At 45.1% G+C, this 16439-nt stretch overlaps 1 protein-coding gene across 12 annotated transcripts in view; it reads right to left on the reverse strand.

Moving 5' to 3' along the window:
• Positions 1-16439, reverse strand: part of LOC104130499 (dystrobrevin beta) — a 138067-nt gene that overhangs the window by 114769 nt on the left and 6859 nt on the right. For 5 of the 12 annotated variants that reach the window (XM_035899154.1, XM_035899133.1, XM_035899112.1 and 2 more), the window contains exons 1-2: positions 12470-13032; positions 4924-4991 (exon numbers count right to left, since the gene is read on the reverse strand). The exons of 2 other annotated variants lie outside the window; for them this stretch is intronic. In XM_035899154.1, the coding sequence (XP_035755047.1) occupies positions 4924-4991; positions 12470-12531 (130 nt within the window). In that variant the 5' untranslated portion in view covers positions 12532-13032. Of the gene's footprint in view, positions 1-4923; positions 4997-12469; positions 13035-16439 lie in introns of those variants that run through there. 5 more of the 12 variants (XM_035899124.1, XM_035899120.1, XM_035899117.1 and 2 more) reach the window with 4 other exon arrangements.

Consider the following 16439-nt stretch of genomic DNA (forward strand, 5'->3'; position numbering starts at 1 on the left):
ACCTTTGTGTGTGCACCCACTGACTCACAGTTGCAAATTTAAGAACGTATCCTTGTCTTTTAGACATTCCATTACAATTTCGCAAACGCAATGCCAAAGCACCTGCACACGTGCCAAAGCATCTGCGTGCTCTCAGAGACCCACGTACTGCGTCTTGGAAGTGGCATGGACGTGGAACGTGAGGTGGAGAGACTCTCACAAGACCAGTGAGGAGGCTGACCAACTTCCCAAGCCACGGCTCCCCATGCCAGCTTACCCAGGAGTGACACTAGACCAGCCAACACCTGAGGAGCGTTCTGCTTGACCATTTGGTGCAACAACCTTAAGTGGATTATATTGCAGTATCATCTTTAGAAAACTTTCCTGATGTATTTCAGGAAAGTACTTGGCCAGCTAAGGTAAAAAATTAACTCTATCCCAGCCAAAACCAGGACACTGGAGTATTCAGACCCAAGGCTACAACAAAACAGCTCTTTTTGTCTTTTCTGTACAACATTCTTTCAAAACTCTCAATTAGGGTGCATGGTTCTATCTTTCAAACCACGGAAAGCACTTCCACAGACCATGAGTCTTCACAGAATGCTTCGTCTATAAAAAAATATATGTATATAAATGTATATAAAATACACGTGTTTGTATATAAAAGGTCGTTTAACAGCTAGATGCAAAAACAAACCCAAAAAGTTGTCCATTTTCTGTTCTTGTTTTCCTGGGTCACATTACCAGAAAAGCTTCAACAAGGTCATTCTTCTGAACTATCAGAAGATAAAATGGGATGTGTTTCCAAGACAATCTATACAGCTCAGAATCACAGAATAGTTGAGGCTGGAAGGGACTGCTGGAGATCACCTAGTCCAACCTCCCTGCTCAAGCAGGGTCACAGAATCCCAGAATGTCAAGGGTTGGAAGGGACCTTGGGAGCTCACCCAGTGCCACCCCCCTGCCCAAGCAGGCTCACCCAGAGCAGGGGGCACAGGACAGCGGCCAGGCGGGGGTTGAAGATCTCCAGAGAAGGAGACTCCACAGCCCCCCTGGGCAGCCTGGGCCAGGGCTCGGGCACCCTCACAGACAGTTCTTCCTCCCGTTCAACTGGAACCTCTTCTGCTTCAGGTTGTGCCCATGGCCCCTTGGCCTGGCGCGACTTACAGAATCCAGGCTTCTAAAAGATACTTAAACACAGAAAGCCAAATCCGCATCCTCCCGGAGAAGGCACCCGACTGCTGTATCCGGGGGGTCCTGCTCAAAGGTGGTAACTTATTCCCTCCTACATTCTGAATTCAGAAACCAACTTGCAAATACCTCATTTGAATTACCTTTGTGTGTGCACCCACTGACTCACAGTTGCAAATTTAAGAACGTATCCTTGTCTTTTAGACATTCCATTACAATTTCGCAAACGCAATGCCAAAGCACCTGCACACGTGCCAAAGCATCTGCGTGCTCTCAGAGACCCACGTACTGCGTCTTGGAAGTGGCATGGACGTGGAACGTGAGGTGGAGAGATTCTCACAAGACCAGTGAGGAGGCTGACCAACTTCCCAAGCCACGGCTCCCCATGCCAGCTTACCCAGGAGTGACACTAGACCAGCCAACACCTGAGGAGCGTTCTGCTTGACCATTTGGTGCAACAACCTTAAGTGGATTATATTGCAGTATCATCTTTAGAAAACTTTCCTGATGTATTTCAGGAAAGTACTTGGCCAGCTAAGGTAAAAAATTAACTCTATCCCAGCCAAAACCAGGACACTGGAGTATTCAGACCCAAGGCTACAACAAAACAGCTCTTTTTGTCTTTTCTGTACAACATTCTTTCAAAACTCTCAATTAGGGTGCATGGTTCTATCTTTCAAACCACGGAAAGCACTTCCACAGACCATGAGTCTTCACAGAATGCTTCGTCTATAAAAAAATATATGTATATAAATGTATATAAAATACACGTGTTTGTATATAAAAGGTCATTTAACAGCTAGATGCAAAAACAAACCCAAAAAGTTGTCCATTTTCTGTTCTTGTTTTCCTGGGTCACATTACCAGAAAAGCTTCAACAAGGTCATTCTTCTGAACTATCAGAAGATAAAATGGGATGTGTTTCCAAGACAATCTATACAGCTCAGAATCACAGAATAGTTGAGGCTGGAAGGGACTGCTGGAGATCACCTAGTCCAACCTCCCTGCTCAAGCAGGGTCACAGAATCCCAGAATGTCAAGGGTTGGAAGGGACCTTGGGAGCTCACCCAGTGCCACCCCCCTGCCCAAGCAGGCTCACCCAGAGCAGGGGGCACAGGACAGCGGCCAGGCGGGGGTTGAAGATCTCCAGAGAAGGAGACTCCACAGCCCCCCTGGGCAGCCTGGGCCAGGGCTCGGGCACCCTCACAGACAGTTCTTCCTCCCGTTCAACTGGAACCTCTTCTGCTTCAGGTTGTGCCCATGGCCCCTTGGCCTGGCGCGAGTCTGGCTCCGTCCTCGTGACCCCCACCCTTGAGATATTTGTAGGTGGTGATGAGATCCCCTCTCAGCCTTCTCTTCTCCAGGCTGAACAAGCCCAGCTCCCTCAGCCTTTCCTCCTAGGGGAGATGCTCCAGTCCCCCCATCAGCCTTGTTGCCCTCCTCTGGACTCTCTCCAGGAGTTCCTCATCCTTCTTGAACTGGGGAGCCCAGAACTGGACCCAGTGCCCCAGGTGGGGTCTCACCAGGGTCAGCTACAGCAATTTGCCCAAGGATCTGCTCAGTCGAGTTTTGAATACCTGCGAGAATGGTGACCCCACAGCTTCGCTCGGCAACCTCTCCCAGTGCTCAACCACCCTCACAGTAAAAATGTTTTTTCTCACGTGCAGACAGGATTTGGTGTGTTTCAGTTTGTGCCCATTGCCTCGTATCCTGCTACTGGGCTCAGAAAAGTCTGGCTCCACCTTCTTTACGCCCTTCCCTAAGGTAAACTCTGTAGGCATTCTGCAGTTCAGAGAAATTAGAATAGCTTGCACAGAATTCTTGCCTGTCAGATGGCTCCATAAGCACTACACAGCCAACAAACACAACCTTGGGTAGCATGGCCACTGTGGGTGAACGCCAAGCTCTACCCTTGTCTCACATTAGCAATTATCCAAACGCTTCAGCAAATTTGAACATTGACCAACAACAAATGGGCACTGAAAGCACCCGTTTTACAGGTCACACACATACTCTGTGTAAGAAGCTCGCCTGGAAAGGAAAACATTCATGCATTCATTGTATAGTGAAATATTCCACCCCAGGATGGGTGAAGCTTGAAGACCTTCGATTTCTCATACTGCCAGGCTGAAGAGCCGTACAGCAAAAGGCAGTTGGGAATGTCTATACACCAGCTCCTTCACGGGTAATGAACAGCACGAACCACAGCTGCAGAAAGAGACACCTTGTATAAAGATAATCAGAAGAATTCCGAGTATTTTTAACAATTTAGGCACAGCTAAAAAGTAGCAAGCCAATTTCTGTACGAAATGATCACAAGATGACCACAACACTTGGAAGTGATGAGACAAATCTGATACTCTGGTGCACCAGTCAAGGTGTTTCTAGGGGAGGATTTCTAATGAGATTTCATCCAGGATATCATGCACAGCTCAGTCACCTTTGCTTAAGTAAAACTGGACAGAGGCAGAGAAGAACAGCCTGGAGAAGAGAAGGCTGCGGGCAGAGCTGAGTGCGGCCGGTCAGGGCTTCAAGGGGGCCCAGAGGAAAGGGGGGGACAAGCTTTTTAGTAGGGCCAGCTGGGACAGGACAAGGGGGGATGGCTTTAAACTGAAGCAGGGGAGGTTTAGACTGGATCTAAGGAAGAAATTCTTTCCAGTGAGGGTGGTGAAACCCTGGCAGGGGTCGCCCCGAGAGGGGGTGGAGGCCCCATCCCTGGGAACATTCCAGGCCAGGTTGGCCGGGGCCGTGAGCAACCTGATGTGGTTCAAGGTGTCCCTGCTCCTGCAGGGGGGTTGGGCTGGGTGGGCTCTGGGGGTCCCTTCCCACCCAAAACAGTCTGTGATCCTATGAACAGGAGATGAGGCGCACAGCAGGGAGACTACAGGAGTTAGTTGGCGCCGTACGCTGAACAAGCCAAAAGGGACAAGACTGCAAACTCAAAGGCAAAGCGAGCTGGGAAGGTGGGGAGAAAGACTATCCAAGACTGGTCTTGCACGAGAGGATGCAGATGGAAACTAGCCAGGAATGAAACTGTTCCTGAAATGATAAGATGCTTATAACCAGGGTAAGAATGTTACTCGAATTCCTTCAACAAACCAGCACGAATATACCATTGTTTTAAGACAGAGCTTCACCAGTCTGTAACTGGAATGCTAGGATGTGCCTGCCCAACCTAGGCAGCATTTCATTCAGTCCTGTGCCCCCGTGGGAAAGTAAAATAACATGATGTCATGCAAACGCACAATCTTTTACTTCTATCTGTCCCTATCTTTTTACAAGGCTATGTCTCTTTCCTTTAAATTACGTTATCTCTGGACAGGCATTTGATTTCTATCAACAATTACAGCCTTGCTTTCAGAGAATGGTCCTGCACAAAAACCAACCCCCCAAACCCCTCAAACAGTTTCTTCTCCGAGTCACACTAGCACTGGGGTGCAATTTGTACCTTAAAATAAAAGATGATTGGTCTGCTGTCATTACTTAGCAGTTGTCCACAAACTTTAGGTATTGCCATACATGAGAAATGTGAACGTTCCTTAAAAAGGAGCTTCACAAAACCTAGAAATGAACGGCCTGTCAGGCAGTTGTGAGCCAGCTCTCGTATCCTCCTCCTGACCAGCACCCAGGGTGCTTTTCACTAGATGAGGCAATGGTCTTGTGGAAGCAAGATGTAAATGATCTGGTAAAACCACCAAAGCGAAGCTCTCGGTGAAGAACAAGTGACATTATGGCTTCAGATTTCTTACTTACTCATTTCCATGAACAGCTGTCTCTTCTCTGCCATTGTCCTCCTCCTCTTCCCACTCTCCTCAATCATTCTGAAGACAAAAACGGCAAACACTGTTTGTGCTGGAATTTCTGTTACAAGAGCAACGTACAGTGAACAACATTATTTTATCCCCCACCTGAAACAGTTTGATTATGTTTGGTAAATGAAAAGACCGGTAGACAGACAGACATCTCTTCCTAACTTAACCCATAACAGAGATACGCTTTGGACTTGTGAAAACCTTTTCAGGTGGTGCACAGTGCAGGAAACATTAATTCTAAACATTTTGGTTACTAACCTTAAGTTTGCAAAACTCAGAGCTGCATCCATGTATAAAGCAACATCACGTAAAGAATTCCTTTCTGCTCAAAGAGATTTTGATTGCTAAATACAAAGCCAGCCCTCTCCACGAGCAGCTGAGCCAGCGAAGCGCAGAGCCCCAGGGATTTGCACCTTAGAGACTTTGGTGTCCAGAGGAGAAAGTGTATTAGCTTCCTTTCCCCGGCTGACCGAGGTTAATAACATTCCTGGGCCCTGCCTGGGGTTTTCGTGGGAATTTTGGGTTTGGGGGCGGCGGGTTGTCTTGTCTGTAGACAAAACCCATAAGAATTCATTTAACTTTGAAACCTAACACCTGCGGTCAAGTTGTATTTGTCAGGGAAGTGAAGATACTAAATATAATTAAGGTGGAAAGGAGAAAAAAAGTATACTTGGGTCACATCAGCCTCCCTTTCTCAGGAAAGCAGGTTAAAGAAGTGGCAGCACAGTGGAAGCCCCAAGGCAAGGGGACAATTCGGTACCTCTTACGGCTGACTTCACCAGGCCGTGCTAAAAGACAGATGCTAAATTTCAGTCAACACCAGTGGAAAAAAAAAAGCAACTTAATTCAGTAGTAGTGTATACATTCACTTAAAATGACTACATTATATTATTCTTTTGTTACCAGATTCACCAACTCATTAAACATGGTTTTTAGATGTCTAAAGAAAAAAAAAGCAAGACTACCAAACAATTATTCTACAGTTACAGCAGAATCTCAGACTCTAACTCTACGGGAGTTCGTCAGCTCACCCTGACACAACATAGCAGCACAGATTTTGTCAGGCTTAAATGTCAACCATGGAAAAGAAACTTGTGCCTTGGCACTGAATATACGCTCCCTGATGCACAGCTTCCCTCAGCAGTTGTCCATTGCCTGCTAATTACTCTCTGGTGAAGATCTCACAACACGTATTCGCCTTGAAAGCCATCAAAATGCTTTTCCTTACCTGTTCGTGAAAGGAAAATAAGTGTATGATGGTATAAAGTAATCTGCAAATACATTTGATTTCCTTATTTTTCCTACTTCAGAAAACCAATGCGCTTCTGTATTTATTGTTTTTAAAGGAAATAACCTTAATGGCATTTTTGCAGATTTGTAAAGGTTTATTTTTTTTTCAGGTTCCTAAAATAAATTCAATTAAGTTAAATATATGCAAACAGAGCGTCTTATCTTCTCAACCGAGGCTCTTCACGATGCGTTATCGCAAGCTGTACTCACTGTAGACTGAAGCAGGGCTTCAGAGCTGGGCACTGGGAAACTTTGCCCGCACGATTCGTTTTGTTCACCCACAAGTTCCCGCTATCCTCATACACTGCCCTAAGCTTAACAGCTTTTGGAACTAACTACTCTTCTCTTTATTACTGTCATCTTGTAGCATGCCAGTTACTGCACCAGTAATTAGCTTCAGTTCAAGTGCAAGCCTCTCAAATTCCACAACAGATGGACACCAAGGGGTAGATTAGGTATTTGACCTTTTAAATTGCTTTTAGTAGAGACTATTTTATCAAGACAATACTGCTTGAATCTTCTGCAACACCAAAAAAATAATCATGATAATATTGGAGCTTCTTGTCCTCGGGCTCTGGGTGCACGTGTCCCTCATTCCGCCCTCCAGATCCCCTGCTTCCAAGCCAATCTCATTTTTCTGCAAAGCTGGAACCAGTCCCCCAGGGAACTTGCCTCACATCAGAGCGGCAAGACAGAGCGATACTAGAGATACCGTAACCGTCATTTCTCCTAGCAATTACCTACCGGAGCCCACGGATTCCAGCTAAACCCACGGGATGGGCTTCCCACCATGCTTCCACAGACGTGCTACCAACCAACAAGACAGCACATGGCGACGCCAGGGGCTCCCACGCAGCACCGCCACGCGAGAGGCTCTGCAAGTAGCATGGACGGGGCCGAGGAAAGGGCGAAAGGCAGGGATGAAGCAGGGAACAAGACTAATGCTGTGTATCAAGGGCTGCAGGTAACTTTGCTGCTGCCTGGTTAACTTGTACATTTGAAGTCAGGATATTCCAGGATTCCAGCTAAACCCACGGGACGGGCTTCCCACCATGCTTCCACAGATGTGCTACCAACCAACAAGACAGCACATGGCGACGCCAGGGGCTCCCACGCAGCACCGCCACGCAAGAGGCTCTGCAAGTAGCATGGACGGGGCCGAGGAAAGGGCGAAAGGCAGGGATGAAGCAGGGAACAAGACTAATGCTGTGTATCAAGGGCTGCAGGTAACTTTGCTGCTGCCTGGTTAACTTGTACATTTGAAGTCAGGATATTCCCATGACATCAAAAAAACCTAGGACACTTTATTGCCTTGCAGGTAACAGGATTTGAGGTTTTTAAGAGGTCATTCAAGCTGCATGGACCACAGTTATAGGACACTACCATACATAATTCACAGCTAAATAGGTTAGATTGACCAAGATACATACTTTTAAGATTGTAAAGGTGCTAGCATTACCCTTCATGCTCTCTGCAAAGAAAATGAGTGAGTTATCTGCTCAGCAGTGTCCTTGAAATGAGATCTGAATACGCAAACAGGCCCCTTCCATGACTACGAAGCGCTGCAGGGACACCTGATTAACCCACGGCTCAAGAACCATCTTGTACAGATTTTTCAGGTACGGTGATGGCTGAAGTAACGTTGCCTCAGGACCTCCTCCAAGTCTCCTGCCTTTCTTGAAGGGAGTAAAAGATTTGAAAATTTCCTTAGCTGAGCAGCTCAACAATCCTGTACCTGCTCACCAAAAATAATCAAAACTTACTGTTTAGGCTCGCACACTCTCCTTGCTGATTCTTTCCTGCTATTATCGGTGAGGGGCAAGCATCTAGGCAACGATCTTCCTGGCTGGAGTTACACATTCTAAAGACAAATCGTCAGAGTGAGGAGAGACGAGAAACTGGCAGGTATTTGGCAAAGTTGTGGAAATACCTTAGCCACACGAGAGCTACCAGAATAACTGACAAACCCATTTTTAAACCCTGAGCAATCGCATACAGAAGGATCCCTTGCTAACGAAGTTGGGGAGAAGAAAGATGGAAAGTCTAGGTTCGCCTTCACACTTTAAACCTATCTCAAGTTAAAACCAGGAGTGAACTAAACCCAGAGTAAGTCAAATTATGCTAAGGATGCAAATTACAGTGCTCAACATCAGAAAACAGGAAAGGTGAACTGGGGTTTGTTCTGCGCTGTTTTTTTGGGTTGAAGGGGTGGGGGTGCTTGGTCTGGTTTGCTGGTTTTTTGGTTTGGTTGGGTTGAAGGGGTGGGGGTGCTTGGTCTGGTTTTTGGTGGGGATTTTTTTTGTTTGTTTGGGTTTTTTTTAACATTTGTGGCACAACGCATGACAAGTGCCAAGAAATGTGTGGACTGAAAGGACACGGCCAACAAAAATTCTCAAGGTGGATGCTCACCTTACAACAGACAGATGTGGAGAAAAACCCCGCTCAAATATATTTATGTATCAACAGAGGAGACTATGAAGGCACTGGGCATTCTCCAGTGCCACCCTACGTGTTTGAACAGGTACTCATAAGGGTTTCTTTTTTTATCCAGTTTTGTTCTTCACATTTGGTGATGAGCTGCTTCTAAACACTTGGTACCTACTTCACCGTCCTTCATAACCCCGACGGATGGGCGATGCTCGGGATAAGCCGTAAGCACAGACCAACGCCTATCAGAACACAGACCTGGGGTTTTGTGCTCTCTCCAGCACACGCTACTGTTTCAGTAACTATATCGCACACACTGTAGGGCCACTCTGTGCTGGAGAAGTCCCAGGCCCACGCCTGCAGCAACCAGGCATATGTTGTCAACAGAAGAAAGTTCTTATACATTTGCAAAGCGTCAGCTTTGGACCTGGAGATTTCCGTAACAGTAACCCAGATCGCGTTTGTTGGATTTGAGTCATAAAAAAAAAAAGCTCAGACAGAGCGTTAAAGAGGGATTTAGAGGAAGAAACATGCTTAGGCATGCTTAAAAGCCTGAATTATTTTATTGCAAAGTTCTACTACAGCACGCTGCTGGGCCAAATGCAGCTTGCCAGTGCAGTATCACATCTCCAAAAGGAACCCAAAGCAGATGTGCAGGGAAGAATACAAGAATGGGGCAAGCATACTGTAAAGCTTCCCAAGAACCTCCTTTCAAGTTCCAAAAGTTTTCAATGCCAAGGCTTCCCGAGCCAAAGCGATTCCCTGTACGCAGCAACCACCAACAGCTTTTTCCCCTACATGCCTGTGCGTCTGTCCCCTTGCCGCCCATAAACTTTTGATGTTCACAAGATTCTGCAGCAAGAATTCCCAAGCACGGAACTCCACAGCTCAACAAATTGCCTCCCTGGATTTTCTACACCTGCCTCCTCCTAGCAGATTCACAAGCCTCCTAGTTCTTCTACCAAGAGATACGGAACATTCGACCACTTTCCACCCTCTCCACAATATTCATGATCTCCAACACATCTTCTCCCCAGCTGCCCGTCTTCCACATTGAGGGGTCTCAGCTTATGTTGTCATTCCTTGCACTGACTGCGCTTTGTGCTCCTGCGAGTCCAAATCAACACCCGCGCATCAAGAAAGCTGAGCAGCCAAGGAAAGGTCAAACGAAGAGGAGTGACAAAGCAATTAATGTGCATGTAACTAGGAAAGGCCTAGGACGGAAACCCACAACAGACTGAACAAGGCGGTGAGACATAAAGATGAACGGGGATCCTGGCTCTGCACAGGAACGACTGGAATGGCCACGAGCAGCAGAGCAGAACACACAGAACGTTACTCGGCTTGGACAAACTGAGAGATGAGAGGTAAGGATCAAAATCGCTACAGACAGCAGAAGAAAACAGCTTTTCCAAGAGGAAGTAACCTGAATTTAAGTTTTCCTCTATCAATGAAATTTAATAATAAAATGCATTTCATTTCCTGCAGCTTTCGGTACGTGTAGCTACACGCTACCCAAAGGCGCAAATGACTACAAACATTAGAACTGCAGATGAAGAACCCATGCAGGAGTCAATATGGATTCAGAAGATGGAATTGGAGATGAAGGAGTTTTAATAGAAAACTAAGTATTAACCAGACTTTTATAAAAACAACAGTAAACACTGCGTCTTAGTGCATGCATTTGAAGGGGAACGGCCAAGACTGAAAGGGAACTGTTAAATCCTGGCTTCAGTGCTGCTTTAAGCAGAGTCTTAAACTGCATACACAAATACCAAAAATGCCAGATGGCTTTCTGTGGTTTTGGCCATAGCACAAAATGCCCGCCCTCCATCCGGTCTGAGACTTTCTGATGCTAACAGGACAACTGGTTTCTATAGACCAGGCCTAGTGATTTCTTATTTCCTCCCTTACGCTTCTTGCCACCTACCCTTTGAGTGCTTCAAAGGTAAAGCTCATCAAAAGAGTTGATGCATTAAGATACCAAGACATGGGATTAGTAGTGTTTAATTAAAGAGTCTGCTTTCTTCCTTCCCCAACTCTAAATCACCGCTGAACCTCAGAATAATGGCACAGACAAGCAAAGTTTCCCCAAAGGTCCTTGCAGCAAAAAAAGTCTCACTTGTCAGCAGATACTTCAGCTTCTTAAAAACCACGTGCTTTGAGATCCAGACAATGCTTCTTGCTCACTGTATAGAGCTGGAAATCAAAACCCTCTGAATTTCACAGAAAACTCTACAAATATTTCTATTAAGTTCAGAGATATTAAGTATTCTGAAAAGGCTGGATTTGGCTTTCAGGTCAGGGTTGAAATTGTAGTAGAGTCCTGTCTTCTTTATGGTTCTTCTGCGTGATCGAGAAAGCTGTAAAGTTCCATTCTGCACTCTTGGAAAGTTGTAGGGGTGTGGGTTTTGTTTATTTTAACTAGAAACATAAGAGTGACCATACTGTGTCAGACTGAAAGTATGGTTCCTCATCATGTCTCTGCTTCTTTTAGACTTGTTAGTTCCATTTTACGCTTCCTCCTGCCTCCACCCATTTCTGTATCAGACAAGGCATGAACAACTCTCAGACATCATCTGTTTTCTGGGCAGAAGAATCCAGAGACTAGCTGTTTCTTGCACAGAAATGACCCATGATTTATCTTTATCATCTTCCACCATCCCTCCTCTTCTTCCACCATCTGCTTTCAGAGATGAAGGGGACTCAGAACAGAGTATTCAATATGTAGGCACACCACCACTTTATACAGCAGCAACATTTTTGTCTTCTATTTTATGTTTTAAAAGACTCTTAATATTCTATGAGCTTTTTTTGGACCATTGACTGAGCATTGGTCTGAAGCTTCCACAGAACGAGACTACAGCATTGGGATACTGTTCCTGAGGGGCAGCTCGGAGCCTAGAAGCGGACACACGCACCTAGGGCTGGTTATCCTCCCCCTTCTCCCACCCCTGTATTTGCACAACTTTACATACCTCTACACTGGACAGTAAAAGCGGAGGTGAAATTCAATTGCTAACAGAGTCCTTCCAAACTTCTTAAGAGCTGGTATGCATTTTTGTGTTCTTCCCTTCAGCAGCCACCTCCCTGTTCACCCACCGTGACTACACGCTGTTGTTTATGACGGTGACAGAGTTAACCTGGAAATGGTGAGACTACAAGGAATCGATCTCTGACTCTTCAGCTGCATTTGTCTTCTGCTCGAAGAGCAAGGTTACATTTTTGGGCAGAAAGGCATGTGTTTCTGACCTCTGAGGCACTCTTAGCAGTAAGATAACGTGTTGATCTGGTTTTGTTTTCCTTTCCCTTTCCCCACATTGTGTTTTCCAAATTAGAAATCTGTATCGTGTGATCTCAAACCAACCTGTTTTCTCTCTCGCTAAAGCCACAGAAGTCACAGTCCAAGTAAATACTGTAGTCACAACTGAATGGAAAGAACAGTCAAGAGGTTCACAGATTGCTCCAAGTGCTAGGTGAGACCCAGCAGATTTTCAAAACATACAGAATTGGTGCACATATAAACAACTGAAAAACAACCCTGGCATTTAATTTCTTTAGCTTTAATAACACACAACTCAACCAAAGGCTGAAACGCCCAGTACTTGAAGAAGTATGCCTGGACACAAACCATCTGTGCTGCCACCAATCTTTATCAGAGGGGGAAAATCTAAAATCTGATAAAGCTGTGACTTTCACACACAGAGGTGTTTCATGATGAACATCCTGTTTTGCTATTCGAGCAAAAGCACTATCATCAAATAACTTACTCTGCTTCCAGCCATGCTGATGTGACTGTGAGTCTACGCTGTCTGTCCTGGATGGCTTCCATAGGTGTTTTTTCCTCAAGAAGCTTTCTGTAACCTTTACCAATCCAGAGGGGACGCTTGCATTACCACAGCTCTTGGTTCACTTAAGAATAAGGCTCAGCCTACTGCATTTTCCCTTAAAGGCTGTTGAAACCAGCTGCAGTTGAATTTCCATGCCACAGCCAATCTCTTCCAGCTGGATGTCTCCCAAAGTTCCAAGGATTCTGATAAGCATGGAGAGCTGGAAGTAAATGTTTGTTCCACAGATTTTGGTCTTCCCATCAGTTCTTGCTCTGACAGCACAGGCTAAGTTTACACTCAGCACCAAGGTGGAAGTATAGAAAACTTGCAGGAGAGCACACAAGCCCTCTGCTCAAGTCTGACCCAGGGAAACCCAGAATTTCCTCCCTTCAGTGACAGAACAGTGCTTGAATTTCGAGTAAGAATAGTGCTGGTTCCACAGAACGTGGTTCTGCTTCACGCCAAGAGGCAGCAACTTTGTTTGAAGAAAAAAATCTGAAATCAGTAAGATGAACCCGGTATTGGCAAAGAGTTTTATCTTTTCTGTGCCAGAGAAGTCAGTACAGGTACTAATACTGACTGCAGTCTGGAAGCCTGAACAGCCAGGCGTGCTCAAGCTGAAATCAGAAATGGAAGCTTAAGGGTTGAAGTTACCACTGCAGCCAGCCCAACACCGTGCAGATTGCATTTGCTGATTTAACTTCAGAGATACTGAAAGTAAGCCGCAACCCGCTCCAATTTCAGCTAGCTCTGCCGTAACGCAGAGCTCAACTCGCTTTTCCAAGTATTCAGTTGAGAGGCCGAGGCTGTTGAAAATTACTGAGACGCTATAATATTATAATGATAATTTATTTTTACTTATACTTAAGGGTGTGTATATATCTGTATGTCTATAAGATTATTTTTTTACTGCATTGGGAAGACTAACCTCAAGTGCCATGGGAGATTTTAGTTCAAGATGCCTGTTACTTAAATTCGTAATGTTGAGAATCAGCAAGGAATTACCTGCACTGCAGTAAAATATTCACTAAAGAAACAGTTTAATTATTACTAAATAAAATTAGAAAGAAATCATTAAACGCTAACAGCTATTTGTGTATACTTGTTGCAAAGCAATGTTCACTTTAAAGCACAAAAATTCCATAAGAAATAGTACCTTACAAAACTAGCTGAGTATGTTGGATGCAAACCTTCAGGGAAGTCACTATTTCCCTTTATCCGGTCACAGCTCCTCCCTCTTTCAACAGCTACAATAGCGCTGGTCGATTGCTTCGTGAGTAACCGCTAGGACAGAGTTAATATAAAAGCTAATTTATAAATTCCATACCAATAAATGCGGTGATTTCTACAGTCACCACCTAACATTTCTTCATTAGCCCCATAAACTCAAACATTTCTCTTGGTTTGGTTTTCTTCCCCTTTCCCTGTTCCATTCTCCTGTTTCACAGTGCTCCCTTTTCCTTACCTTTAAAAACTCCCTCCCACACCCCAACACATGGATGCATTACGTATGTACAGCTGGCGGGATAAAAACCAACGACACAAACAGTAAAACCTAATGACTGTTTTCCCTTTTACCTGCTCTAACAGGTTCAGCCACTGACGACTCCAGACCACGCATTTCTGTGGCTCCTGATCACAGCTGTAGCTCAAGCCCAAAAATGAGCTTAAGCGAGACACCCAGACTGTTAGGCCAATACTACAGGACCTATCTTAAAAGGTTTCGCTCTTCTTGGAGCTCATCAGCTGTAGGTAACGGCCTAAATAAGCAGCTTTTCCTCCTCAAATGGAAGGGAGGGAGGTAGACTATGTAATTAATCTCAGCTAATACAGCAGCCGTTATATTCTCGCACTAACGACAGCCGCCACCTAAAGTCACGCTTCTGTTCCTCCCTGACTGCTGTTACATTGGCTTCCTGCTATGTTAGAGACTAAACTTAAACGTTGTCATTGGGGTTCCATACCTGCAAGTTCAGGTGCTTCCTCACTGGTTTTGCTTACTCTAATTTAGTCACTAAATCAGTTAATTAGCTAGAGATTTTTTTTTTGCTTTAAAGTCAATTTTGTTTTATTTTGTATTTCCACTTTTAAGATATACCCCAAAGGAAATTCTGATCTTTAGGATCTGATAACCCTTTCCCGATGTTGGTTTGCATTGAAATGCAGCCTCATCAGCCAAGCAGAACACAGAATACAAGTTAATTTATGAATTATTAAAGTTGAGCTTGTTCAGGCTCTTATTCAGGACATGGACCTGTTGGAGCGGGGCCAGAGGAGGGCTACTAAAATGCTCCGAGGGCTGGAGCCCCTCTGCTCTGAGGCCAGGCTGGGAGAGTTGGGGGTGTTCAGCCTGGAGAAGAGAAGGCTGCGGGCAGAGCTGAGTGCGGCCGGTCAGGGCTTCAAGGGGGCCCAGAGGAAAGGGGGGACAAGCTTTTTAGTAGGGCCAGCTGGGACAGGACAAGGGGGGATGGCTTTAACCTGAAGCAGGGGAGGCTTAGACTGGATCTAAGGAAGAAATTCTTTCCAGTGAGGGTGGTGAAACCCTGGCAGGGGTTGCCCCGAGAGGGGGTGGAGGCCCCATCCCTGGGAACATTCCAGGCCAGGTTGGCCGGGGCTGTGAGCAACCTGATGTGGTTCAAGGTGTCCCTGCTCCTGCAGGGGGGTTGGGCTGGGTGGGCTCTGGGGGTCCCTTCCCACCCAAACCATTCTATGATTCATGTTGTGTTTTACTAGCAGAAATAACATTTGATATCACTGCTAAGACGACTGCAGTTGCTGTCTAAGGGTCAAATCGTGCTTACACCTATTTATGTTCAGGAATAACTTGTAATAAAAAAAATTCAGAATACCAGGTGGAGCATACACTGATCTTCAACGTCCTCGATACACAGTGAAGGAAGTTAGCAACTTTCTGCCAGTTTCCTAATTAGAAGGAACGCATCCTCATGGGTGGTTTAAGGAAAAGCTTTCATCCCTTGTCAGTTCATTTGCTTTTAAAAATGTGAATGAACCTGTCAGGGAGATGAAGATATTGAATAAAGATTCAGGGCAAATCTGTACTTGCATAAAAAGCTACTGCTGTCACATCTGGTTTAGCACTTCATTTGTTTTGGGCTTCTAAATTTGTATGGCTTCAACTGTCAGGGATTTAAATAATTTCTAAATGGTCAAAAATGCTTTGTTAATTTGAAAGTATAACAGTAAATTTATTTATGATATGAAGGTGCTCACATTTATTAATCTTAGACAGATTTCAGTAAAGAGATACTGAAGTATTTTTACTTCTTCTTTACTAAGAATTTGAAGAACAAACCCGCAAAGGTTGATCTCATTCCCTCATCTCCCTCTCTGTCTAACCAAAATATCTGATGCTGTCTTACTCGTTTCTTCGTTCTTCGTCCCCTCTTGGTTCATATTCCAATCTCCCTTTCATCAGCAGGCAAGCATTCACAGATGTAATTGATTGAAAGTATTCCTTCATTCCCCTACGCCTCTCACTAGGAAAAAGAAAGCAATCCAGATGTTATTTCAGTGGGACACGTCTAATGCACTTAGGCCAAAACCCAGAAGACCGTAAGCTCTTTATACTTATTGCAAGTAGGCTGGCAACATCTTCTTTTAAAGTATATTTTAACTGTTTCTGATAATTCACCTAGTTTAACTTAAGATTTCAAACTCTGTTCCCATCACTGTACGGGATAAGTAATCGAAGCATAAGCAATTGTGCACAGAAGTATTACAAATACTTTAAATTGTTACTTCTGCATCTGCAGCAACAGGAGTAACAGAGCACCTTTGAGAAATACTATAGAATCAGGGAATGGTTTGGGTTGGCAAAGCCCTTTAAGCTCCCCCAGCCCAACCGCTCCCCTACCCCTGCCATCCCACCCCCAAACCCTGGCCCTCAGCA

Source organism: Egretta garzetta, unplaced genomic scaffold (assembly GCF_000687185.1).
Source record: "Egretta garzetta isolate BGI_Z169 unplaced genomic scaffold, ASM68718v1 scaffold510, whole genome shotgun sequence".
NCBI classification, from domain to species: Eukaryota; Metazoa; Chordata; class Aves; order Pelecaniformes; family Ardeidae; genus Egretta; species Egretta garzetta.